This window comes from Merops nubicus, unplaced genomic scaffold (assembly GCF_000691845.1).
Source record: "Merops nubicus isolate BGI_N331 unplaced genomic scaffold, ASM69184v1 scaffold7793, whole genome shotgun sequence".
Taxonomy (NCBI): Eukaryota; Metazoa; Chordata; class Aves; order Coraciiformes; family Meropidae; genus Merops; species Merops nubicus.
In genome coordinates this window covers 8,071-34,356 of record NW_008600962.1, presented here as the reverse complement: position 1 = coordinate 34,356, position 26,286 = coordinate 8,071, and the positions used below count along the sequence as shown (strand labels likewise).

At 37.4% G+C, this 26,286-nt stretch overlaps 1 protein-coding gene across 1 annotated transcript; it reads left to right on the top strand.

The window, feature by feature from the left end:
* Positions 1-26,105, top strand: RNF13 (ring finger protein 13). The gene is made up of 9 exons (XM_008937840.1): positions 1-116; positions 3,058-3,138; positions 5,370-5,495; positions 9,071-9,158; positions 10,942-11,032; positions 12,403-12,508; positions 14,951-15,044; positions 23,691-23,771; positions 25,516-26,105. The coding sequence occupies exons 1-9, from the start codon at positions 3-5 to the stop codon at positions 25,878-25,880; spliced, it is 1,146 nt and encodes a 381-aa protein (XP_008936088.1). The 5' UTR covers positions 1-2; the 3' UTR covers positions 25,881-26,105.
* The last annotated feature ends 181 nt before the right edge of the window (positions 26,106-26,286 follow it).

Sequence of the window (26,286 nt, the reverse complement as noted above, 5' to 3'; positions counted from 1 at the left end):
ATATGCTGTTGTCAATAGGAATGCTGATGTTGTCTGCCACTCAGATATACACTATTTTGACTGTTCAGTTATTTGCTTTCCTACATCTTTTACCTGTGGAGGCAGATATTTTAGCAGTAAGTATTAGAATATTTTTTCTACATATGTGAAATCTCTATAAATTGAATCTTCTATTAAACTCTTAATGAATCTGTTAGTACAGTAAAAGTTACAGCAGGTTGCTTGGAATGGAATTGCCTTAACTATTTAGTTCAGTATAAAAACAAATTGTGCATTTTCAGATGAGCTTACACATGATGTGTGTTCAGACACCATGACAGTGAAAGCACTTAATTCCTTTAGTCATTTAAAAAGTTTCAGTGTGACCAGGTATCGTATAGGATGTCACAACCCTGTTACAAAACTCCATGATTATTTAGTGCAGAAAAGAATTTTAAGTTATGGTGATGGATGCGATTTTGTAGCGTAACTGTATATAAATAAAATAATCTTCTCTGGCTAGTGATATGTGTGTGCCAGAGGCCTTGTCAGTAAAGTTTTTGTGTATGTTACACCTAGATGTAATTTTAAAATAGCTGATAATCTCTGTTCTCATTAAGAATAATATTTTTGGGGTGTGTAGAATTTTAAGTGAACAGGCTAATTAACAATATAACAATCATAGGGTCAGTAGAAGTTGTTGCTGGCTATTTATTACCAATTTTATGTATCATGTAACTTTATAGAGAAAGCTGTATGTATTGTTGCAGGGTAGAAATGAAGCCACTGAAATAAGGAAACCTAAGTGCTGTAGTCTCTGTATTCTCTGCCACTTTCAGTGATGTCCAGGAGAATGTTTAATACCATATCAATTAATTTAGGAGAACAGAGTGAAAAAGTCTTGAAGCTACGTGTTAAAGTAAAAATACTTAAAAATTTGTGGTAATGTGGGGTTGATGAATAATGAACGATGTTATACGCTTCTCAAAAATGTTATCTACAAAAAAATAGTAATAGAATAGTAACAACCCGAAGATCTAGTTAATGTGACTATAAAATTGCATTATGGAATTTCATATAATGAAATCAAAATTCTATTATGAAATTTTAAACTGCGTTTATACCGTAATCCTGATTTCCCCTCCCCCTTTTCCTCTCTCACCAAGCCTGTGCTTCCTCTTTTCGTAAAAAGATCTTATTTTTCATGCTACTTCCTCCCTTAGAAAAGATACATAAAATCTAAACAAACCCCCACCCCAACTTAAAAAAAAAAAAAGTAATTTTGGACGTTTAGTTTAATTTCTTCTATTTAGGCTTCTGTGCGCAGTATTCTAAAATACTTCCATCTAAATGATATGTCTTTTATTATTGGATATTTGGAAGTTACAGATCTGTTCTGAGAAAATCTTTTGAGCAGGAACTAAGGAGATGAACTAGATACCTGCTAAAACTGCTGTATAAAGGAGCCAGTGGAATGCTTAAGAGACTCTGAAGAAGAGGGAAAGTTTGCACACTCACAGGATATTGAAGGCATACATATAGCTTATATTCTTGAGAGGTTTCATGGTTTAGTGACTGTTTACGGAGTAAAATTCCAGCTGAAGTTTTGGGTTTGTGAAGAAAAGAAACTCTTCCCTACTGATTTAGGTGTATTTTTATGGTACTGTGTTCTCATATAGCTGCAGCCTCAAAGAATTGTCTAGTACTGCTACATGTATATGAAGCATGATTTTTTTTTTTTTTTTTTTTTAATTAAGAGATAAAACCAAATAGGTTTGTGTCTGACTATTAGCTTAAGTTTGGGCTTGTTAAGTGATTCAACAGAAAACTTAACAGTAGCATGAGCTCAGGAAGGATGTTTTGAAGCAGGTAGGTGAGTGGATATTAAGGCTGGAGAAGGACAACGTACAGGTGCAGAGCTGTGCTACATGATAGTGGGATGGAAGATCAGGAGAGGTTGTATGGAGCAGATTGATTACACAGAACAAAACCACTTTCATGATATTTAGCTCCATTCCTACCTCTTTCCTCTTGAATATACTGAGCCTGTGGGAAGGAAGCTTCTTTGAAACATTGCTCCTTTGACAGAGTTAACATAATCATGGTAGAGTTTTTCTTTGAACTAAAGTTTGATTTCCCCTGTCTTAAGTCTGGTTATTAGGAAGTGTCCCTCTGAAATAAACAGGGTCCTTGTTTTGCTGGTCCATACCGCAGCTGGATGATACAATGAATAGACAAATTTCTGAGTCACTCAACTATTTAATAAAACTTAACAACTGATGTGTATTCAAGTAAATTACTGTGTAAGTCACAACTTTTGCCTGAAACTAACTTACTACTATTTTTTTTTTTTTTTTTTTTACTTTTAATGAAACAAGTTTTAACATACAATTTGCACTTCTTATTGTATGGATTCTGCATTGGTTAGGTATATTATAGAGCTACAGAAGATGAACAGAAAAACAAAGCTTCCACAGTTTTAAGGTCTTTACAGTATTCCTCTGTTTTGAAATGAAAGCTCAGAGTTAATATAAAACTGTAGAAAGAGTTTTCAGCTACAAACCTGCATGGTTAGCAGGGTATTGAGAAGGGATAACATATGGAGGCTATTCTTAGCCTACAGTAAACCACCTGCTGAGAGCTGTTCTTCCCTATATGCAAGTGAATTCAAAGCAAAAAAAATAACAGCAACCAAACACCACCGTCCAACAAAAACCCCACACCCAAAACCCCCAGCTCCTCAATTTTTGCTCTTTTCAGTTGTTTGTAGTTTCACTTCTGGAAATTATGGTGGTGTTTGAATTGTTGAAAGAAAGATTTAACATACAGATAATTTAATGAAACATGTATTACTTTCTTGTTTTGACAACTGAATAAGAAAAGAATGATGTTGCCATGCTAGTGGAGGACAAGTGGAAGAAACAATTTTGTGATTTCATTGACATGGTCATAAGAGGTCCTATGTCTGATAAATATTTCCGTATAAAAAAAAGTAGCAGTGTTGTTTATTTCTTTTTAGAGTTATCTGTTTCTATCTTGTTGCAAACCTGAATTTTCTTTAAAATTAATTTCTCTTAGTATAACCTTGAAAATGGAACACAGACCTTTGATGATCTCCCTGCTAGATTTGGCTACAGACTGCCAGCAGAAGGCTTGAAGGTAAAAAAAAGAACTAATTTTAAATATCTATTTCCCAAATATATACATAGAGGACTGTATCTGCGGAGCACTTTTTTGTAAGCTGAAAAACAGTCATTTCCACACTTGTGAAGACCATGGATAGCACATGAGGGCAGAGAGCAGCTTTCCTGTTTTTTCTCTCTGTAGTCTGTGTGGCCCCAAAATCTCTCCACAGCATCGATGATACTGCAATGCTTGTGAGCAAAAACATGCAAAGCATGAAACTGATGTGCAGGTACCAAGCTGGATTGCTCTTTGATTGTATAGTGCCCTTTTAATCCCAAAGGGGAGTGAAGTGCTGTAAGAATACCTCTGCAAATGAAGCTTCAGGAAGACTTCATTTTCATACCAAGTGGGCTTTTTCATAGGGAGGAGTGGTGTTAGAGCTGTGCAGTTGCTTACTGATTATATCAAGAAACAGAGGGTGATTAAGTGATTTGCCCAAGCAGCAAGCCTGTTTAATACATCAAAAATAGATATAAGGAGCTTTGATTCTAACCTTTTAAATGTCAGACGGCTGTGTCGTAACAAAGGTAGATGTCATCACCTGTGTAGAAATGAGTCTTAGTCCTGAATATAATACTAAAACTTTTCTTGCATTAAGATTTTAATTCTGTTTTTAAAATGCTATGATATTGATTGAAACAGGATGAAAATGGTATACTTTTTCAATTCTTACAATTAATATTTATTAATATAAAACACAGATTCTGTAATAACTACTGCAAAGTATAAATGTAGGTACTTTTTTATGACTAGCAGACACAAGCCAAAAAAAAGTTTATATATAAACTTCCGTATTATATATAAACTGTCAGTTCAAATATATAAATGTTTGTGTAATTATATAATCATTAATTATTGCCGTACAGGTGATGGTACCTCTCTATCTAAAGCTGTCAATGAAAACAGAGTTTAAAGCTCTCAAGATGTATCTAGAACTGTGGCAATAATTTCTTCAGCCCACAGCAGTACAGCTTCTCATGATCTTTGTTTGCGTAAAACATATTACTTATATTTGTGTTTTCTGCCAGTTCACCCCTCTTTATCTGTAGGGTAATTTGGTCCAGGTTTAGAAGAGGTTTAAGCAAGGGTGGATGTTGTAGGAATACTTATCACAGGTGATGCTCCATTGCCTTAGTGTGCAGAGGCTTCTGCCACCCTGTAACCTTATTGCACAGGCACCTTACAAAGGAAGCAGTTTTTCTGAAGAGGTGTATTTCAAATGAAGGGTAGACGAAACCCTCTCTAGGTGTGCAGTCTAGGTTTTTCTGTACCTTGGTTGTGAAGACGCCGACAGAAGGGAATCTAATATTGAACAAAGTATTAATAAACCAATTAATATTAATCTAATAACATTGTGCAGTGTGCCCAATGTTCTTTTGGCACTTGTCTTGCATGAATTTCTGTATCAGCAGCATCTACAGAGTATTCACAGTGGTAGGGAAGACAGTTCAAGGGAGTAGTCAACCCTGAAGTCACAACGCTGGGGAGAGGGACTAGTGTTGGTACATTCAGTGTTCAAGTGAGTGCATTTCCTCTGAAGGGAGCTGTGGAATTTTTCAGCAGATGTTAAAGCATGAGGTTAGGAGAGTTTCTACTCCAGATATTTTCAGTGGTGGGGTGGTAACTCAGTCACCTAAAAACAATCCAAAGATTTCTTCAAGGTGAATATTGCCAGAATTTTCTGCTTTAGTGAATCTTCCACCTGTGGCAGATTGAATGATCTATAGCCTTTATTTACCCCACTGGTTTGTGTGCTAGTTCAGTGTGGATTTCACACAGCTAGCTGTCTTTGGTTTCCCCTTTTAATTGCCAGACAGTGAGTTTGTGTGGCTATTGTACTTCAGTTTTCTTGATTAGTCTCCAGATGTCTTAGGATAATACTTCCACAGTATTATATTTAGTATATGCCGTCCTCTTTATGCTGACTATACTGCAAAGTCTGAGTTAGGAACTTCAGATGATGTAATTGGGAAAACTCTATTCTCTTTTATACTTCCTAATTCTTTACAGACAACAGGATTTCAATAAATCAAAATAGGTCATCAGGGATGTGACAGAGGTCTCGCTATGATGTAGGACTGATAATAAGAATTTGTTTAGCTATTGCATGAAGATGTACAGAGTTCTTTTCCATATGCATGTCTACCAACCTTTTTGTTAAGACAGAGGGAAGTGAAGCTCCTGTTTCTGTTCCTGTTTTCTAGGGTTTCCTAATAAATTCAAAACCGGAGAATGCATGTGAGCCTATAGCCCCACCTCCACTGAAAGACAACTCGTCTAGTGCTTTTATTGTGTTAATTCGAAGGCTTGAGTGCAACTTTGATATCAAGGTAAGACTTTCAAAACACTTTTAAAAATTAAAAAATCCTTTCCCTCTCTGTTTAAAGATTTAAGATAACTTATTTGTGCTTCAGAAAAATAGCAGTGGCTAGCTACAGGATGGATACTGATTGAAGGGAAGGGAGAGTTCTATTGTCTACAAGCAGATAAAGCAGCATTGTGATATGATTTAGTTTACTCATTTGTGAAACAACTTACATGGCAAGTAAAGGTGATGTATGGTGCATTTTTATGATGGAAAGCGTTTGGTAGCACTATAAGCTTTTCTTGCCAGTTAGACCCTTTGATATGAGGGATCAACAGGGGAGATCAGGGAATGGAGATAACATAAAAGCACCTGAATCAGGGTTGACATATGGATGATGTCCACAACCAGGCAGGAAGGACCTTCCTGATAGGTTTTTACACAGGGTCTGACCAGCCTTGGGTGGGAACCGATTCGAGGATCATCACTAGGTGCCATGCCTTCAGCATTAACATCAGGCGTTCTGCCTCCAAGTTAACAGCATAAAAGCTGGCTCTGTCTGCAGTAGTTTAGGGGGAGCTTACTGATGTAGTGAAAATACTGTGTAGGATTTCCAGCTACTGGAAGAACCCCCCAGCTGCCTATTGTAGGCAGAGCCCCCAGTGATGGTGGGATATCAGTACAGCTGGGAGCAGAGGAAGGAATAATGGCATTGTTAGTTGGACTGGTCACCTGAGTCCTCAGTCAATTCACTCCTGCCTCCACAGCATCCAGCACTGTGAGTGAATTTATCAGCCTTTTCATTCCTCCAGTCATTGGTCACCTTACATATGATTTAAGACCACAGGAAGGGATCTGGTTCATATGTTGCCCATTAATTATCCTTCCTATTGGGACAAGCAGTCAGCAAAAGAGCACCTAAAATCTGCAAGCCACCCGATTTAGTTTTGTTTTTAATAGCTGGATCACCTTCTTGTGGCTACATTGAGATCCTGTGAACAATGGTAGTGTCACTGCTGGTTCATGGGGAGAGGAGACAGTGCACTGGTGGATAGAAACAGGCACAAGTGGCAAGATGAGAAAGTTTTTAAATACGTACAACAGCTAGGTTTAATATTATGAAGTATGTCCATTAGAAATATTTTTTTATTTGCAGATGAAGTGAAGTATTCTGTTTTATTTTAAAAACACAAAATTAGAATTATTTGTGTTGGGCTAGAATACATAGTTTTCTTGAAAACTACCCTGGTATATGGGGTAGCAATTGATGTCTTAATGAAAACAGGGCTCTTGAAGTTTTCTTGACTTGCACGAACTGAAAGGAGTTCCAACTGTATTTGCGGTTGTGTGCTATGTCCACTTAGGTATTGTTGTGGTTAAACATGTCATTTCTACCCAGAGTGTAGGTTCCAGCTGTAAAAGCAGCCACACTGCTCACATCATCTACCTTCACATCTCACTTGGGATTGTCACGTGTTTTGTACAGTGAATCGTGTCACTGTGTGTGCGTATGGCTCTAGTGGGAAAAGGAAGAGCAAATGACTACTTCTGTTTTTTATATTTTCTTTGCTTCCCTTATTGCTGCCCCTGAATTGATGGGACAGTACTACTACTGAAGAGACTTTTAAAGAAACAGGTCAGAATTTTTCTAGCGGAATACATTTTTAATCAGAAATACAGCAAACGTGTGTTTGCCAAAACCAGCTTGTTTTTTTGAAGAAATCAACATTACAACTGAGCCTTTAGCTTTTTTACCGTGGTGCTAAACTAGAAAAAAAACACACCTCTGTTGCTCATAACGGAACTCTGAAATTCTGAGAAGCTATGGAAGGCTGCACTGCTCAAGGCAATAGTCAAGCAGGGGGAGGACGTGCAGAATTCCTTTTGCACATAACTATCAACTTGGTAAATGTGAATTCTTGTTTTAGTCTTACACATCTTGATTTGCCACACACAGTCAATGAGTGATCCTTGTGGAAAATGGAAGATTCATGCGCATTACCATTGAGGGATTTCCGTGGTCAGTTCTTTAACAATTAAGACACACCAGCTCTGTATGTAAGCATTTCTTGGTTATGTTTTATATTCCATGTAATATCCATGGAAAAATGAATTCCCACACACTTCTTGAGTAGACAAAGAGCAAGGCAGGAAGTGATTCTGAAGTTCCAAGGTGAGTATGGGTACCTGTGTGCTCCTAGGTTAATGCCCGAGTTTTGGTGCGGTGAATGTTTGTGTCTTTGGGGTGTGGGTAGCAGGGTGATGTTGCAGCTTCACAACACAATTGAACAGGGCATTGCTGCTGGTTTTTGCAGCCCCTGCTCCTTAGTGGTAGCTTGTACAGAGGGTGCTTGGCTTTGATTACATTGATGTCACTCTTGAGTAACCCTGTGTCAGCTGAGTATCTTGTAGGCATATTTACTTGTGGTTTTGTGCTAGCACCATTGTTTTGTAGTCTGATAGTTAAACAAAGGCCCTGTGTTAAAAGTAAGTGGCAAAAGTGTGTAGAGGACTAAAACATTTTCTTAATGAATATAAATTACTTACTACCTGTGCTGAAGGATGTATTTCATTGTATAATGGACTCTTAAAAACACCTATTCAGGATGTGATGTTAAAGAAATGAAAGAAGCGAACAAAAAAAAGTAACATTTCATGGAAGCTGTCACTAATTAACATAGCACATTTATGTAGCTATGAAGATTTAAGAACCTGTGATAACCAGGGAGCTTTGAAACTCAGGTCACTAAATGAACTTTTGTCTTCCTTTCTTCAGTTTCAACACTTGCTGATTGGTGATATTTATTATCACTGATGACTCCCATTACTGGTGGTGTGTCACAAGCTCAGATATGTGGATGTTCAATGCTTTTAATACTTTTTTTGTCTTACTTTTGACTGGTTTATTTTTAAATTATCATGCTTTATTTTTTCTTTTTTTTTTGCCTATTTTTGCTGTTGTGCAGCATGCAAGAAGACTTTGTATTTCAAGCTTGACCTAGAGGACCTTTTTTCAGAACTATCCATGGAAGTTTTCCAGCTTTACAACTCATGGTCCTCGTTATTGTTTGTCTCTTGAGAAGAGAAATTGGGAGAGTATATATTTGTATATATACACGGACATTCATACACACACATATATGTGAACATATGTTTTCCCCTCTCCTAACTTCAAGAGTGACATCTGGACCAAGAGCACCAGAATATTCCTCTGTCGTTTTTTCATATTTAGTGATTGATAGTCCACTGTAAAAGAGAGATGGTGGTAATTTCTTGGTGATTTGGTGAAGGACAGGGTTCTGTAAGATTGGTTTGTTTGTAAGGGTGGAGCTGTACTTGGTATTTGTTGATTGATAAAGCTGTTGTGATGCCCTAATATCTGAATGCTGCAACTTTTTTTAAAAAGTATATAAAGCTGTTAAAGTGTGGGGAAAAAAGATATGATTTTATTTTGAAGGGTGACAGTTGTTTTATAAGTGCAAGTTACGTTGTACTAATATTTGTAACTTCCTGAAAGTGCACCTTGTTATAGAGACGTTGGATGGGTTACTGTATTTTGAAGCAGTAATCTTTGTAATATGTATTTTGTATGGCTTACAGGTTTTAAATGCACAGAGAGCTGGATACAAGGCGGCTATAGTTCACAATGTCGATTCTGATGACCTCATAAGCATGGGATCCAACGACAGTAAGTACAGGTATCACTTCTTCTCTCCTGTTTGAAGATCATTTCACACGCTAGTGTGTACAGTATTAAAATCAATATAAAGTATTATGAAGAACTGTCGCTTGAAAACAAAAGAAGCAACAAAACAAAACATACCCAACAGAAATCCTCCTGCTTCTAACATTTTCAAGTGAGAAAGATCCATTTAAGAACATATACGTATACTTGTGCTTTGATTTGGGACATTTGGTTTATACATTCTGTTTCTTTTGTTCATTAGATTTTAGTTCATCTCCTCTGGGTTAAATGGTTACATTTATGAGGTATGACTGATGTGGAAAATAGCTGATGTGTTGTTAATTAAGTAGAAACACAGGAAAAATAAAAAAAACCCTACTCTTCTGGAAGGAAGTCAGACTTTGAAATACAACTTTTTAGCATTTGTTAGTGATTCCATTTTGTTGTTGCAATGCTGTGTACATTTTTGTCTTTGGAAAAATGGATTCCAGTTTCATATGAACACGTATTAGATGTACCTATTTTCAGTTGCAAAAAATAATATTTAGAGACCAGTGTGTCATTTTCTCATTGATTCTCTTGCTAGCTTTTCCAGTTCTAGCCTTTCATGGACTGACTATGTCCAGAACATGTTGTAGTCTAGTCAAAATGTTGGCTCTGTTTTATGGTATGTGGGTTTTGTATATTGCTGTTACAATTTTGTGGCATTTCTTTATTTTGTCTGGTTTTTAAGCTTTCTCAATATGGAACAAGAACATAAATGAGGAAAAAAAAGCCTTTCCAAGTGGAAACATCATTGAATAAAGTAGGAGATGAGCTTTCAGCAAACTAAATGGCAGCTGAGTAGCCCAGAAAGCTACATGAAAGTGGTTTTAATGAATTCTCAAGGTGTGAATGTTACTTTCAGGTTTCGCCAAGGAATTAAAATGTAGAACCAGTTCACAACAATTGCAGGCTTGACCAGTGTGAGGTGGCACCAAGCAATGAATGGTTTTGCCTTGGGGAACCTACCTGAATGCCTTGGTATTGGCTAAACTCAAGATAGTTTGACCTTTAAATGTGAAGTGTAAGTCAGGTGCAAATCAGTATAAAGTGGAGTGAGGAGAAGGCTTCCTAGAATATGGGATTTGTTTTTCACTAATTTTTCATTTGTGCTGCATCTTTTGATTACATTATTGCCTTCAGTAGTAAGCGGAGAACAGGGAGACAGGTCCATCCAGTTTCTCAAGTTTGAAATAAAGGTGTGGGATTTGTTCATTCTTTCTTCTTCTTTATGACCTTTTCTAGCCATAGCTCTTTGTACTGTGTTCATTTATTTTTAGGGTGAGAAGGAGGGAAGAAAGATTAATTAAAACTTATACTACCAGATCACAAAATCTTGTAAATTGCCAGAAATTCTGGAAATTAGTGGAGCTGTGTGACTTTACCAAGTCTCCTAGGAGGAATAAAGTTCTGGTTCAACTTTCTCTGATGATGCCTCTTTTTTTTTTTTGACCAAAAAAAAAAAAAAAAAAAAAAATAGTATGGTTTTGTGCTCTGTTTAAATATTCTGCTAAGAATTTTGTTTTACATATCTGCAGTAAAGTCCCTGGATATTTGGTAGGAAGAGTAATACCAGTTCTTACATGTTGGAAAGGTGTGGCATGAATGTGCATCAGTCTATATGTTGTAATGTTAAAATGTGTCTTCATGTTGTGATAGTCTCAAAATGTTCAGGTCTTATGTATTAAAAATGCTCATAGAGTGCATGATAATAGTTTTATTTTCCTGCTTTTTTTTTATACAGTTGAGGTTTTAAAGAAGATTGACATTCCTTCTGTCTTTATTGGCGAGACATCAGCTAATTCTCTTAAAGAAGAATTTACTTACGAAAAGGGGTAAGCTACCTCAGATGCAGCTGTATTATTCCTTGCATTAAGTCATTTTGCCTTTTCAATATATGTGGATTTAAAATAGGATGTCAGAGGCTGTAGGCATTCCAGGTGAAATCTTGTACCTGTGAGCAATGAGAAGAAAGCATTTTAAAAATTAATACAAATTGCTTTCTTGCAACAGAATTACCATATATTTATCAGATGTTACTCCTTTAATTTTCATATAGCATAAAACATATGAGTTTACCTACTTGTGTAGGAATCACAGAAATGATTGTAGGAGTATCTGTATTTCAGATCTAAGGATGTGTTCTTTTTACAAGATGTCACTTCCTATTGAAGTCAGATGCTGGTATTTTAAAAAAACAATAAAATCATCCTTTACTAATAGTTCTAGACGAAATCAGAGGTAGCTTCCTACACTAGGTGAATCTGCAGGATGCTTTTAAGATAATTCTAATGGGGTGCATGATTAGCTTTGTACTGCTTCAAGTTTAAAACTTTAAAAAGAAATGCAAGAATAATATGGTTAAAATACCTTGAGTAGGATGGAAAATGAGGTGTGGTTTGTATTATTAGTCTTATGAGTCTTGCTTCTTCGGGTCTCTGATATCCTTTCACTAAATGAATCAGAAGAACTAGATTGTGTCATTCTTAAGTAGACAACTTGCTGATGAAACTAGTTGATGAGTAAAGAGTGGCTCCACATGAGTGGTGGTTATAGAATATGTAGAAGTGTTAGTAGTTCTGTCTTCTCAGATGTTTCTGGCTGCTTGTGGCAGCAGAATAATAATGGCATTTTACTTAAGTATAAATAAATATTAGTATTCAAACGTCCAGTTGCCAACATCCTTATCAGATTCACTGGGAAGATTTTTTGTTCCTGTACTGTAATTCATTGCCTCTCCAGAGCATGAAGGGTGAACTTTACCATGCTTCATGATTTGAAAATAAATCTCCTTTGTAACTCAAAATAATAGTAATAATACTACTAATATTAAATATATACACATCTACATTAATATAATCTAGATATATAATATATAATTAATATGTCTTATAATTTATGTTATATAATAATGCTATTAATATTAATATACTGTTACTAATAATAGTAAACAGGAATGATTTCACAGTATTTCTTGGTAGTCATATTTTTCTCATTCTGTCATCAAAGCAGCTGTGAGGTTGTTTTACTTGTTGCTTTAGATGTATCTATGGTTGAAGCCAGTAAGTTGTTTCTTACAATATTTTGGACTTAAAAAAAACTTTCTTTTGTCCTTCTATTTAATTGGCTTTGCCTTATGTGGATATCAGCTGAATTTTTTGTGTTGTGAGGTATTATAGAAACTGTTATCTCTTTCTTCCCACAGTGGCCATGTTGTGTTAATCCCAGAGTTCAGTCTTCCTCTGGAGTACTACTTAATCCCTTTCCTAATAATAGTAGGGATTTGTCTTATTCTCATTGTCATATTTATGGTAAGTTCCTTCTTTTAATAACAATTTCTTTCAAACAAATAGTCATACTTCACTTACTGAAGTTAAGTGGACACAGAGGACCAACAAAAGCTTTGTTTTCTATACATACCTGTACCATGCCGTAATCCTTTATTGCTCAGTATAATAAACAACTGCAGAATTTTGGCAAAGGCACATTAGGAGCCCTTTGGATATTCTGCCTGTCATATAGCTACTTGAATTGTCCTTGCTGCTGCTCTCCACTGCACAAGCACTTTTTTTTTTTTTCCCTGTAAAGGATGACTTGTCCTTGAGCTCTCATACTTGAGAGTGTGTCCCACCTTACCAAACTTGTACTGCTTAAATAAGCAATCCCACTGTTCCACAAAGCAGGTCTCACTGCTTGTCTTAATGCAGGTATAGTAGTCAGTCAGCAAGCTCAGAACAGTGCCTTGTGCTTATGCACTGTGAGCAAGTGTAAAAATGGGCATGCCTGTAAATTATGATTAAGAGTTGTTGTCTCTTTTAACATCAGTGATGGGCCCTGGGACCCCTGGAGCCCTGAGCTGGAGGACTGCGACTGGCGGATTAAGCTCCCAGCTGACTTTGAGCTTGTATGGGATTTGCTGCTGCAGCTGACTGCATATAAGTCTGTGGAACCCAATGGGATTCATCCTAGGGTATTGGAAGAGTTGGCACATAACTGGTGTGAAGCCTCTCTGTTATTTGTTGACAATCTTGTGAATTTGGAGATGTCCTAGTTGACTTGAACCTACACAAATGTTATGTGCCCTGTTTTCAAGACGATGAAAAAGGAAGTCCCTTGTAGTTATAGGCCTGTCAGTCTTGCTTCATTGTCCTGTAAAATTATTGAGGAAATTGTGGGAGTTACTGAAAAACGCTTGAAAGATAATGCAGTCATCAGTCATGGCTAACGAGTTCATGAATGGACAGTCAGTCCTTACCAACTTAATATCCTTTTACAGCAGGGTTATCCACTCAGGGGATGAAGGGAAGGTAATGGACGTGTGGAGTTTTGGCTTTTGGGGTTGATTTGATTTTAGTGTTTTGGGGTTTGTGGTGGTTTTTTTTTATATTTTTGGGGGGGTTTGTTTGTTTGTTTTAGCAGAGCTTTTGATACTCACTTTTGCAGTATCCTTCTAGACAAAATGTCCTCCTAAAGCTAGACAGGTACACAATACACTGGGTGAACAGTTGGCTGAAGGGTTGTAGTAAATGGCATAGCATCTGACTGGCAGTCAGCCGTTAATGGTGTTCAACTTCATAGCCAGTTCTTTTCAATGTTTCTGTAAATGACCTGGATACAGGAGATGAGTGCACACTAAGTAAATTTGCCAAAGATACTAAATGAGGAGGTGTTGGTTCCCTTGACTGTAGAGAGGCTTTAATGGAGAGATCTCGATAGATTAGACTACTGAACAATAAATTGGTGCAGAGAGCTTGATGCCAGGGTTGGATTTGACCCTCATTCATTTGTAGTTTCAGCCCTGCTTCTTTCTGGAAATCTCATTTTTAACTAAGAAAGGAGTGTCAGGTTGCCTGATTCATGTATATATGATTAAGAAGTGAAGTAATGTGTGATGTAGAAAGATAAATAAACTTTGTTTTACCAGAATCAATTACAGTTTCAAAAGGCCCTAATAATTTTTGTCCACAATATCCGTGCCTTCATACTTAAAATAATCTGTTGTTAAGTATATCATTAACTTTCAAAGATGCCTAAAGTTAGAGATATTAATGTTGTTTATAAGATTAATACTCTTTCAATGTTTACCTTATTCACAGTGCAGGTAGCTGTAGAGCACTTCTGAAAATTTCAAGGGATTTGTTAGTGTATATGCTTTGGTTAAGGCTGTTTTTCATCATATTTTAAAAAGAATGTCATTTTGCAGAACGTAGAATTAGGAACTGAATAGAAATAGCAGTAGGGGCTATTAAGGAAATGAAAACAGAATCTATAGTATAGTTAAAGATGACAAGGTGTGAAGCAGTCCCTTTACTCCTCTCCATAATACATCTAGATACTATGGAAACATGGGAATAATCCTCTGAAAGAGCTGTGATAATTGAAAATGTAAGCAAACCCAGTTGAACACAATTAATTGCTTTGCTCTGAAATGTCATCCCACTGTACACGGGCCCTGATAGCAGATTGCAGCCATGGCCTTTTTTTCTTATATATATCATAGACATAATTTCCTTTTTTCATCCTCTTTCAAAAAAAGCCTTGTGTACTTCTAGTTCCAAGTACCATGGTCATTGAGAACATCCTTTAGGCTTTTTTGGCTCATCCTCGAGTCCAGGCAAGGGAAGAGGTTATTCCGTTTGAGCTGAGGTTCCCTTTTGCCTCATTTACTGAGAAGACTCGTAACTCAAAACGTCCATTCTTGTTTTATTGTTTTAACTTACTGTTCATGTAATCTCACTTACGTCTGTTCCCAGATCACAAAATTTGTGCAAGACAGACACAGAGCAAGAAGGAATCGACTTAGGAAGGATCAGCTTAAGAAACTTCCTGTACATAAATTTAAGAAAGGCAAGTAGATAATTCTTTGTCTAACTAATTAGACGCCGTTGTTTTTAACACCCAAAAACCTCAAAATTGAAGAGGTTTGTAGTTTTGGAGACAATTGTGAGTACACTTGGAATGGATAGTAGTCTGGAGTGAAAGTACACAGTTTGACTTGACCCAGTCCTCACTGAAACAGAAGAGTTCTAACATTTCTTTAATGGAAGCAGAGCAGACACCATATGCAGACTGGCTGAGAATTAAAATGTCTTGATATACTACAAAACCAGTACAGAAATTGCACAAGGCTTCCTTGTTGCACTCTCATTAGCAGACACTACAGCAGTCAGTCATTGAAATACATTATTTCTGTTAGTTGGAACTCCAGCGTATTCTTAAAAATGTTTTTATTGAAACATTAGTCAAATGATGAAGCTAGGATACTATAGATACTGGTTCTTCTCTTTATTGCACTGCTTTTTGTATCATGAATCACTGCCTAATTGATGGTTTCACTGTACTGTAAAGGCGTTTTTAAGGGAAAGCTGGCTTTAGTGGATTTCTAGAATTCAACAGCTTGCTAGGCAAATGATGGTGTAATGAAGATTATTGTTCTATAGGGGTGGTTGTACGCTGACATACCTAAAGAACTGTTATACAGAAAATACATGAATCCTCTCTAATTTTTGATTTGAGTCAAACACCACGGCAGTGCCTGGGAATTTTTTTCTAATTTCAGTAGACACAGATTGGGCACTTAGCATTTTTGTAATGAGTAGAGAATGTAGTTAGAAAAGGTGTGGCGTTGACTGGTTTTCCAAAGTCTTGCTCAACAAGCCTTGCCTTTCAGTAAGTCCACAGAATGCAGTGTATGCTATATCAAAATCTGCTTTCTACACTGGAAGAGTTTTGGGGCAGTTGTCTTGTGGTTCCTTAAAAACTAGACTACATTTTGATCATGCAGAAGTCAGTGGGAGTTGATATATTTTGTGTTATACTTTTACAACAAAAGTGAACACAGAAAAAAAAAATCAATTTATGTGCCTTTAATTTCATCATCATCAAACCTGAATATTCTGAAGAATAATATCTTAAAAAAAAATACAGGTTAGAAAAATCGTGAGTTATGTATTGTAGAATTTATTTTCAGGAATACATAATATTATTTCCAAGCTAGCTTACCTTTACATTAAAATGGAATCAAGGACAAGACTGAAAAGATCTTTAATCTCTCACTCTGGTAGAAAAGAAAATACTTTAAATTCAGTGAAGACAGAAGGCTGTGAAAGAGAGATATGTGGGCATATTATTGGGAAATTAAAAATGAACAAAGCATGGAAAGTTCTTTTCTATATTAAATCTTGAAAGTTAAGATCCTGAATGAGTGCTTAGACACCTGATAAAGAATCCAGACTTTGGGAGTCAGTATATCCACAAGACTTCTAAAAATGGTGCTTCTTGGTTAGGTGTTTAAGTATGAAAGAAGAGCTTAACTTTTGACAGTCAGCTTTGAAATGCTTCATGTACACATGGGAAAAAGCTCCAATATTTGTGACAAGCTGTAAGAGTACCTGCCATTTTAAGCAGATGCATATTTTAAACTATTGTGTATATTGAATTTCTGTGTACCTATCTTTCTATGCACATTGATACATGATGGAGCAGTAGTGGGAAATAGATGTATCTCAATGCTTTTTTTAAAAGCTTCTCCAAATTAAGTGTGGCTCTACACTTTAGTATGTATTCCTAAATTGATTTCTTTTTCCTGTAAACGAACTTTATAACATCTAATTACTGTTCATTACTAACCCATCTGATTGACTACACAGTACAGTTACAATCTATCAGAGAAAAGAAGTCATATAGTCTACCAAAGTCTTGGCAATTTTATTTTTGCTTTTTTTTGGGTTTTTGTTTTTTTTAATTGTTCGTAAGTACACTTATCTGGGTGGGTAGTTCTGTGTTTCTGAAATTTGTCATAATTTATATGTGCTTAGTAGTTAGAAGATAATTTTGCTCAATAAACGTTTTTCATGCAGTTTGTTTAAGCAAGACCCTTTATTTTGCAGCAGTTTACATGCTTCCTGTTTTTCCCTCTAAGTTGTTGTGGTTTCAGCCAGCTTCTAAAACACAGTAACAGGTATAGAGAAAAAAGGTGTCTGCAAAGTGTCCCTTTTAAAAATTGAATCTTCTGTTCTTTGAGGGGCATGTAGCCATGGAGGTGAAACTAACTTGTAGACTAGTCGAGGAGGCTTCAGTGAAATTGTACAGGTCTTGGCGCTGATGAGGGCTGGCGTTTCTGGTCCAGGCTGCTGCACAGGCTGCCTCCCTTCCCCAGGCCATGATGAGAGCAAGAATCTGGGCAGTAGCTTAACTAATGTATGTGATGACCTGTTGGAGAAAGGTAGCAGATGGGCTGCAGCTGATGGATCCACAAGGCGTAGGTGAAGCAGCTGTGCCGAGGGCTTGGTGTGAATTACTGTGCAGTGAAGGATGGGCTGTCGTGTTGGGTGAGGTAGGCTTTGGTGCGTGACTCTTGGCAAGAGTCAGAGGAGTACTTTCGTTGCAGTTATCTGAGGTGCTGTTGGAGAGATCTGTAGCCACCATGTGTGACAACTTCAGCGTCAGCCTTGCTGAGAAAATGTTAGCGGTGTTTGCTTGGCCCAGAAATGGATGACATGCTTTACCACTGCATATTTTTTTTTCATTTGCCAGGGGATGCCTTAGTGAGATAAGCCTACTCCAGAACAGTGTGCTATCATTTTTCAGGACTGTCTTATAAATGTGGAATGACTAGTGGAAAAGAAAAGGCAGCTGTATTATTTGAATGGGTTTTTTTTTAATGTGAGATATGATGCCCTTGACAGCGCTGACTGATGGTTAACATTCATTTCTGTGTTGAACTTGATAATAATGTGCTGATTATAAATGATCCGTAAACATGGTTTGACTAAAAGAAACAACAGAGAGAAGGGATGCCATAGCAAAAGAGGAAGTAATTTTTTTTTAAAGCTCTAGCTGAAATGCATTGGTTAGATTAGGTGAAGACTCTTACTTCAGTGATGTAGGTCTGGTAGTGATGGACTCCATTTAATCTCTGACCTTTCCTACCTGCCTGTGAGATTTTGTTCTCTTTCCCACTTTCCCTTTATCTTCTCCTGTTGTTGTATAGTAACTATCAAGAAAATGGTGTTTGTAAGTGGTTCTCGTGTCCACTGTGCTTGTTTTCTGAAATGCGAAATTACAGCGGTGTTATTTTCCAGCTGTGGTCATCAGCTTTGCCTTTATGTTGAACAATATATATTAACAAAAATAACATGGACTACATTTCACAGACTTTGTGCCATCACAGAAGCCCTTGGAATTTTATCTTTTGTAAAACAGATGAAAATTCGGTTTTAATATTGGACAACAGACCTGTGTACTAGGAGGTCTTGAGTTGCAACTTGTAGTTTGATTTACTGCATGCTGAGATAAAACAATGGTAATCTCTGCCCGCTCTCTTCAATCCCTATAAAGTAGGATTGAGAGTGTACTACTCTGCAGTGCTCTTACGGAAACTGTTGCAAAGCTCTATCAGTAGCATGATTTTATTTTTTTTTGCATTAATCTTCCTTTTACTGCCTTTCTGGTTTTAAAAAAAAATTGTAATGAAAGCAATATAATTAATGCATATGTACTAATTCCATCACTCCATAATTTACCGTTGCTGATAGCAAAGCATATTGCAGATGTGCTCCTTCACTTATCTCTGCAGTCCTTCTTCCCTTCTCTTTATCCTGTCAAACCACTAGTTTTAGCAAACCTGCAATTAAACAATTGGTTGTGTCTTTGTTAATTGTACCCATAGTGCTGGCTGACCGTTTCATTTAGTGTGATATATAATAATGCAGAAGTCAGGTAGTAGGTAACACAAGACCTTACTACATTAGAGATCAGTCTGTTATTGCAGAGGTGTGAATAGATTTTAGCATCTATCTTACACCCGCAAATAAAGAAATCCTTTTAGTAGCGTGAAGAACTCAACCTTCTTAGGATGTCTTATGTGCCTGGGTTTTGTATAGGCTATATAATTGTGGACTACTTAAAGTACTTGGTTTTATACCTTCATAAGAGAGGAATGTTAGAAGGGTTTGTTCTGTTTTGTTTTCAGTTTTGTTTTCTTCTAAAATGGAAGTGTCAGGCATAGACAGAAGGTAAATTCAGTAGAAATCCTATCATGACCATCATAAAACATAAGTAATCAAGTGTAACCTATATTTTGGTAAAATCAGTGGGCTCAATTTCTATTCCTTTGCTTGTTTGCGGAGCTTAGGTTGCACAGGGAATAAAAGAGCAAGCCTTATGAGTGAGGCAAGAAAAGAGTTGTATGCAACTCCCTGTAAGGGGCTTCCCTTACACCTTCCAGAAATATATCGAGCACCATAGTGGATAGCCCTTCAAGTGTTGTATGTTCCTATGCTTTCACTCTAACAGGTGGCAAGTTTCAATTTTGTATGTAGCACTTCTAAAATACTGAAGTCCTAAAAAAAAAAAAAAAAAAAAAAAAAATTAAAAAATTAGCAGAACAGCACCAGATGACAGTCATGATCCTGCATAAGATCCTGTTCCGTATTTTCTACGATGTAGAAGAGACATTCCAGATAAACAACACCAGGTGTTTTATATATTTAAAAAAAATTACAGCACCTTTAGAAAGCCCATAACAGAACTGTTTTCATGAATGTACTTTACACTGAAAATTTTTAAGTCTACATACAGAATGTTAGTTGCTATAGACTTCAGAGAACTGTGTACACAACAATATGGGATTCTATGGTAATATAATTCTCTGAACTACAGAAATCAATCCTGTATGATTTTTTATTTTTTACATCCTAGTTGATGGTACTTTGACCTTGGAATGTGCAAAATACCTTGGAATGGTACTGTGACCTTGGAATATAATAACACAGCAAACACAAACTCAGATAAATTTAACAGCCCTATTGTTAATGAGCTGGCTCAGTTCTTAGCACATTTTTGTTAATATCTGAAAAGAAGGCTTGCAAAAATCCTGAATCAAGGCAGAGGAGCATTTGCCTCCTGTTCTGGTATTGTGGAATATAAACCATGTCTGTACTTAAAAGCTGAAGCTATAGTTATTTCAGTGTGAATATACAAATGCTTTTAGGCTACTACTGTAATTTTTTCAGTTGGTAGGGTGGTTTTATTACTATTTTTTAATGAGAAAGTATTTAAACATGATCAAGACTAATGGTGAGTTAAAGATTTTTTGCAGACTAAACTGGAAAAGATGTTACATTGTGTTTGACAGTTTTCTGCAGTTCGGAATCAAAATTGCTTGACTTTTTTTACATCTGCAAAGAAAGTTTATTTTTCTCAGAAGTACATTGTTACACTGTTAATGAAAAAATTCTAGTCAAGTTGCTTTTTAGAAATTTTTAAGTCTTTAATTTTTAACATTTGTGCTTTATTAATGATCTTACTCCGAACACATAAACAGAAAAACAGTACACCTTTGCCCTCTTTTGTCACTAAACCATCTCATTTTGCAGATTGTTTTTCCCCCAAAACTACTTGAAATTTGAGCTGATGATAGCAATTCACCTTTTATGCCCCTGCCTCACTGACAGGTCACTGTCACTATTTCTGTTGGCTCTCTGCAGCTTCTCTGGAAGCCCAGGTCCTTCATAGCTCCTGATTTTTCCTGCAGTGGTGTACTTGTTGTCCTTACATGCACTAAACAGAACAACCATGCTGATTTGCATAGGAAAATTAACTTTTTCTTTGAAAACTGACTAAATTCCCAATGTAGCTAATTTTACTATGTGTAGAAAAGCATTTGGCTTAGCAGCATGTTATCCAAACACATTTTTAGCTGAGATTCTCTCCTGTCGTGTAGTTTCATTACAGTAAAAAGGACAGCTATGCTACTGTTTTGAACTTTTGTGTTGAAAGGACATCTCTCCCGAGTAATGCAAAATCTGCCTGATTCTGCCATTCGTAAGCTTCTTGTTAACGTAGGGTAAGCTCATGACCTAAATGTGGGCCTGCTGTGCCTACACAGTATCAACATTTGCCCCATTATTTCTACCTTTTCCCCAGAACAACACTTTGACAACTTGTGTATTCTATCACCACTTTTGAAAGAGCTTGAAGCGTGAACTCTGCTTTTGATTTGTCCCCTGTTGATCTCAGTCCCATGTGTGTAATCTGGACAGTGCTTTGGGAAGTAATATGAGAACTGCTGTGAGGAAAAAAAAAATCTAAATTTGTGGTGAACAGTGTTGTGTCACAGATTACTGTGTGTGATGTGTATGTTGAAAGGTGAACTATGTAAAATATTGTTGTGGTGGCTGTTAACTAGCCTTAGCACACGTGAGTCTTGCACGCTTAAATCTAACTTCTCCAATGTGAAGCGTCAGTGACATGCAGCAATGAGGTGTTAGTGCAGCAGATAGTCCAGACAAGACTTGATAGATGTTTACTGGGAGACAATTAAGGTGACACAGTGGCAAATGGAAGTGTGGAGTTTTGAGTGTGACCGATGAGATAACACGTGGGATGGAAGGGGGCTCAGGTTAGGTGGAATTTGGAAGGAGATGGGAAAAGCTGCACTGAGAGGGCCCTGGAAACAAGATACACCATGTCAGTCCTTTTTTCTTTTACCTTGAGGTGACAAGGTAACCAGGGCCTCCTTTCTCTCACAGAGCTGTGTGTGTGTTCATGCTGTATGCCTTTTCCCATCTGTGTTTTGGTGTACGAGTGAACCTTCTCTGCACAAACTCTTCCTGGTGGGATCTATGTCTTCTTACTTCCCTCACTCGTCTGCTGCATGGTAAACCCCAGGAGTTTGGCTAGCTCTGTAGGTGGTGAAAATGTAAACTGCAGAGCACAGGGGCATGAAGAGGCAGTTGGGAAGATGGTGCAGGCTGGCAATGGGCAGACTTAGTGGGCTAGGGCTGCTATTGTGAATACCTAGCCACAGTATGCAGTGAGAGTGATGTGGTTCTTGGCCCCCTGTCCTGGGTCTTGCAGGCTGTATCTGGGGTGTGCATCCTTTGGGCAAGGTGGCCCACATTGTCTTTTTTTCTTGAGGTGCTGTTGTTGGTGCCTTTCCTTATCACAAAGCATGCAGCCAGGATGCAGGCACCCTAGGAGCACGTGTTGAGCAGATGACTGCCCTTACAATAGGATGTACAAATATGCAGTGAATCATTTGATCCTGTAACTATCCAGTCCCTTGACCAAACATGTGTTAGTCAAGTGATAGGGGAGTTTGCAGTTCAGTCTGCTGGCACTTGTGTTTCTAGCCTTGTGACAGGCAGGGCTTAACAGAGGGAGAGGCCGGCTGGCCCAGACGTTTGTTTTTGGGTTGGGTTGGGGTTTTTTTTTTGTTTTTTTTTTTTTTTTTCTGGTACATTGTGGGTTTTTTTCACTGTCAGGAGGGTGTGCAGCCCTAGCGAGCAACTGCTAGTGAAGAGACAGTGCAGTACTGGACAGTGCCAAGACAGCTTCAGTCATCTAAATGAAGTGCTAATGGCATAGTAGAAGTACCATCTGGAAATAGTGAGTCTCAGCATTGGATGTGTCTGAGTTGCAAGAGGTGTGCAAGTGAAGAGGTCACCAACTTCTGCAGATACAGTGGCTTTCTGTGCATGGCCAGAGCTTTCCCAGCCATGACAGAGCTGAGCAGCTACTCAACACAGCTGATGTCAAAGCAAGGGATCCAAACAGTGAAAGGGATGCTTTCAGTGCTTGGGTTCCTCTCAGGGCATGATCAGGTAAGTATTCACAAGGCGTGTAAGGAAATACGGCTCCTTACAAAATGAAGCACAGGGAATTAATTCCTTATCTTGTTCTGCTTGCACGTGCAACTTTTGCGTTGCCTGTTATCTCAACCCAAGCATTTTCACACTTTTACCAGATCTCTCCCCTGTCTCACGGAGGGGGCAAGCAAGCGGCGGGGTGGAACTGAGCTGCTGGCCAGGTTAAATCACAAGGACGTAACCTGCTGGTGTAACTGCAAACTTTACAGGGCCAGTGTCTTGCAAGAAATGGGAAGTAACAATTTGGGTAAACTAAAGGACCATGCTCTCAAGCCCTTGACAAAAATGAAACAGGAATACATTTTTTTTCTAACAGGTGCTTATTTTTGGTCATATAATGTATCACAACAGTGTACGTGACATCCTTACTGTCACTAATGTATATCTTATTTGTGAGGTTTGAATTACAAAAATAATGTAAACTTTCTCCTGTGACCAGACTGTCATTCTTGATTATTCTGCTTTTTTACCCAGTTGTCTTTGTTGCTATTTTTCTGCCTAAGTTTTCTCAATAACACTAATACTTGTATAGTAAAGTGAATCTTCTATTTTAAATCTTTTTATCTTATTTTTAATAAGAATGATTGAATATTCTAGAGAAAGTATTTCACACACTTTAAAACATTTTTATTAACCTGGAGGGAAAGTGAACGAGCTATACTCATAATGAGGATAGAAATACAGCAGTCAACTGTATAGCTTCAAAGAACCTAACCAATGCATGGACAGGAAAGAGAAGGAGTTTCTTTAGCCTGTGAAACTAACAGGAAGAACCTGTATGCATGAGTTTGGAAAGGTCTGTTACAAATCTTTTAAACTGATTGTCAATTATATGCTACAGGAGACGAATACGATGTATGTGCCATTTGTCTGGATGAATATGAGGATGGGGACAAGCTCAGAATCCTTCCGTGTTCTCATGGTAAGCAGCTGTATTTCAGGTTTGGTTTGTGTATTAAAATAGCTCTCTAAAACACTGTGGCTAAAGCCCACAGTGAATATGTTGTTTGATTGATTTATAAATGTATGTTATGCAGGAGTATATATACAAATTGGGAAAAGAGAAAACTCTCCTTTCCTCTTTAAAAGTAAAAAAAAAAAAAAAGACTAGCATTCCTACTTTGCATTTTCCTTTGAATGTGCATATGAAAGAAAATCATGGCTTGATGCTGTCCCTTAAATGACTCTATTTAATAGGGAAACGCATTCCAGAGTTACTTTTTACATTTAAAAAAATAGGCTTTCACTTTCTCCAAGACAATTAAACCACGAAACGTAATTCAGGTACGGGTGACATAGAGATGAAAGGGTCCAGTCTGACCTGAAGCCGTACAGACCACTGCCTTGACTGTACTTGGCAGTCAGTGTTGCACGTGCCAAAATTAGTGGCGTACTTTTACAGTGACAATTGTGCACCAGCTGTGAACAGTCTTCCTCAAATACAGCCCACTGCAGGTCTATCTAGTAGTCGTGTATGTAGCTGTCCACAAGACAAGACTGATCTTAACTGAATGCAAGTACAAGAAGCATTTTAAGATTTAATATCTAGAAATCTGGAAGAGGCCTGGGCCCAAGAGCTTTCCTGAACTGAAACACTTTTTTTTATAAAAACTGTGTACAATCTGTCAAGAAAGTTAGGATTCATCCTTCTTAGATTGAGATCCTTTCTACCTCCCAGTCTATTAACTATATTACAGTCATTTTGGCTGGGTGCAGTTTTGCCCAGCTTTTTCTCATTAAATTACTGCTCTGACCAGGCAGTGCAACAGCAAATACCACATCACTAAGATTTTAAAAAAGAGGCAACTGATGTTGCAGCCCTACATCACCTGTGAACACAGCAGACGACGGACTAAGTTTTGTAGGTCCTCAGTCATAAAAAAAAAAACAACTCCACAACGATCTGACACAAAGTTCTGAGAAGAGAAAGAACAGATCCATAGCACCTGTCTCAACTAGAACTGCAAAGTTAACTAAACCTGATCACCACTATGAAAGGCTGATGACAAATAAAAACCAAACCCAAAACTACCACTGTCAGTTCTTGTGGAGGGCATGCTGCTAAACATGCTTGAACAGGCACTGAACGCAACATGCTTGCCCCTCTAAATACTGAACCTCTTTGGTGGATAGAAGTCTCTGTTCCTAAGCAGAGCTAAGCTTTTAATGCCTTAAGAAAGACACTTTCAAACATGTATTTCTAAACAAGGTCAGTATCGTTGCAATGCCAACTGTAGACCTCATTTTAAAATCTGCAAAATCATGCAGTAACTTTAATAACAAGGTGGATCGATACATCTTGGTGGAGGCTAGAGGCATTATAAGGGTGGTGATGGTGGGCATGTCTGCTGCAAGGTGGGTATGATTCCTTGAGAAGCTTTTATTTATAGAAGTTTATTTTGTTGAAAATGGCCCATTGCAGGACTCCTCTCAGATCCATTCAGTAGAGGAAATAGTTGTTCATTGCATATAGCCATAGGGTTGAGATCCTTATCTACTGAGTGTGCTGTACATAAGGGTAGACAGTCTACATGTCAACAAACTTGTGACTGAAATTGAACAAGTTAAATTCTGAAATTCCCCTGTGTAATCATAAGTACCATTTAGCAGGTTTCCGTGTCCTTTTCACTGAGATAATGATATGCTTGTATTTTGTTTCCTAACAGCATATCACTGCAAGTGTGTGGACCCATGGCTGACAAAAACAAAAAAAACATGTCCTGTGTGTAAGCAGAAAGTGGTCCCTTCTCAGGGGGACTCTGACTCTGAAACAGACAGTAGCCAAGAAGAGAATGAAGTGTCTGAAAATACTCCTTTGCTTAGACCGTTAGCCTCAGTTAGTACCCAGTCGTTCGGAGCTTTGTCAGAGTCTCATTCCCACCAGAACATGACTGAGTCCTCAGAGTATGAGGAAGATGAAAATGACAATATTGATAGCAGTGATGTGGAAAATGGAATAAACGAAGAAAGTGTAGTGGTTCAACTTCAGCCTAATGATGAAAGGGAGTACCAAGTGGCAAATACTGTTTGAGACTACTTACAGTGAGTAGTGTGCGAACAAAAGAGTTCTTAAGGCTATACATTACAAACCTTTATGTAGGGAATATATTTTAATCTGTAATCCATTTGGTTTCTTCAGTAGGAGCAGAAGTTCATGTAGTAGTTCTATGGTTAAATCATTACAGATAGATTTATTTTTGATTCAGGTATTCAGTCACACCTTCTGTCTTCTCAAAATGAACAGTTTAACTGGACTTCACGATGCTAATGAACAATGTTAATAGTTTATATCAATAGAAATATCACAAAGACTATGTATTTTGTTGAAATGGGGGTTATCTGGAAGTAATTTTTTTTCCACTTTGTAGCTACAACTGGGTCATACTGATAGCAGTATTTATTAAATGTATGGTATGTGTTACCCCTTAAGCCCAACA

Bases quoted from the DNA above. Each gene is read 5' to 3' on its own strand.
- RNF13 (XM_008937840.1), top strand. From the start codon at position 3: ATGCTGTTGTCAATAGGAATGCTGATGTTGTCTGCCACTCAGATATAC. The intron at 9,159-10,941 runs GTAAGTACAGGT...TTTTTTATACAG, and splicing joins AAGCATGGGATCCAACGACA to TTGAGGTTTTAAAGAAGATT. The intron at 12,509-14,950 runs GTAAGTTCCTTC...GTCTGTTCCCAG, and splicing joins TTCTCATTGTCATATTTATG to ATCACAAAATTTGTGCAAGA.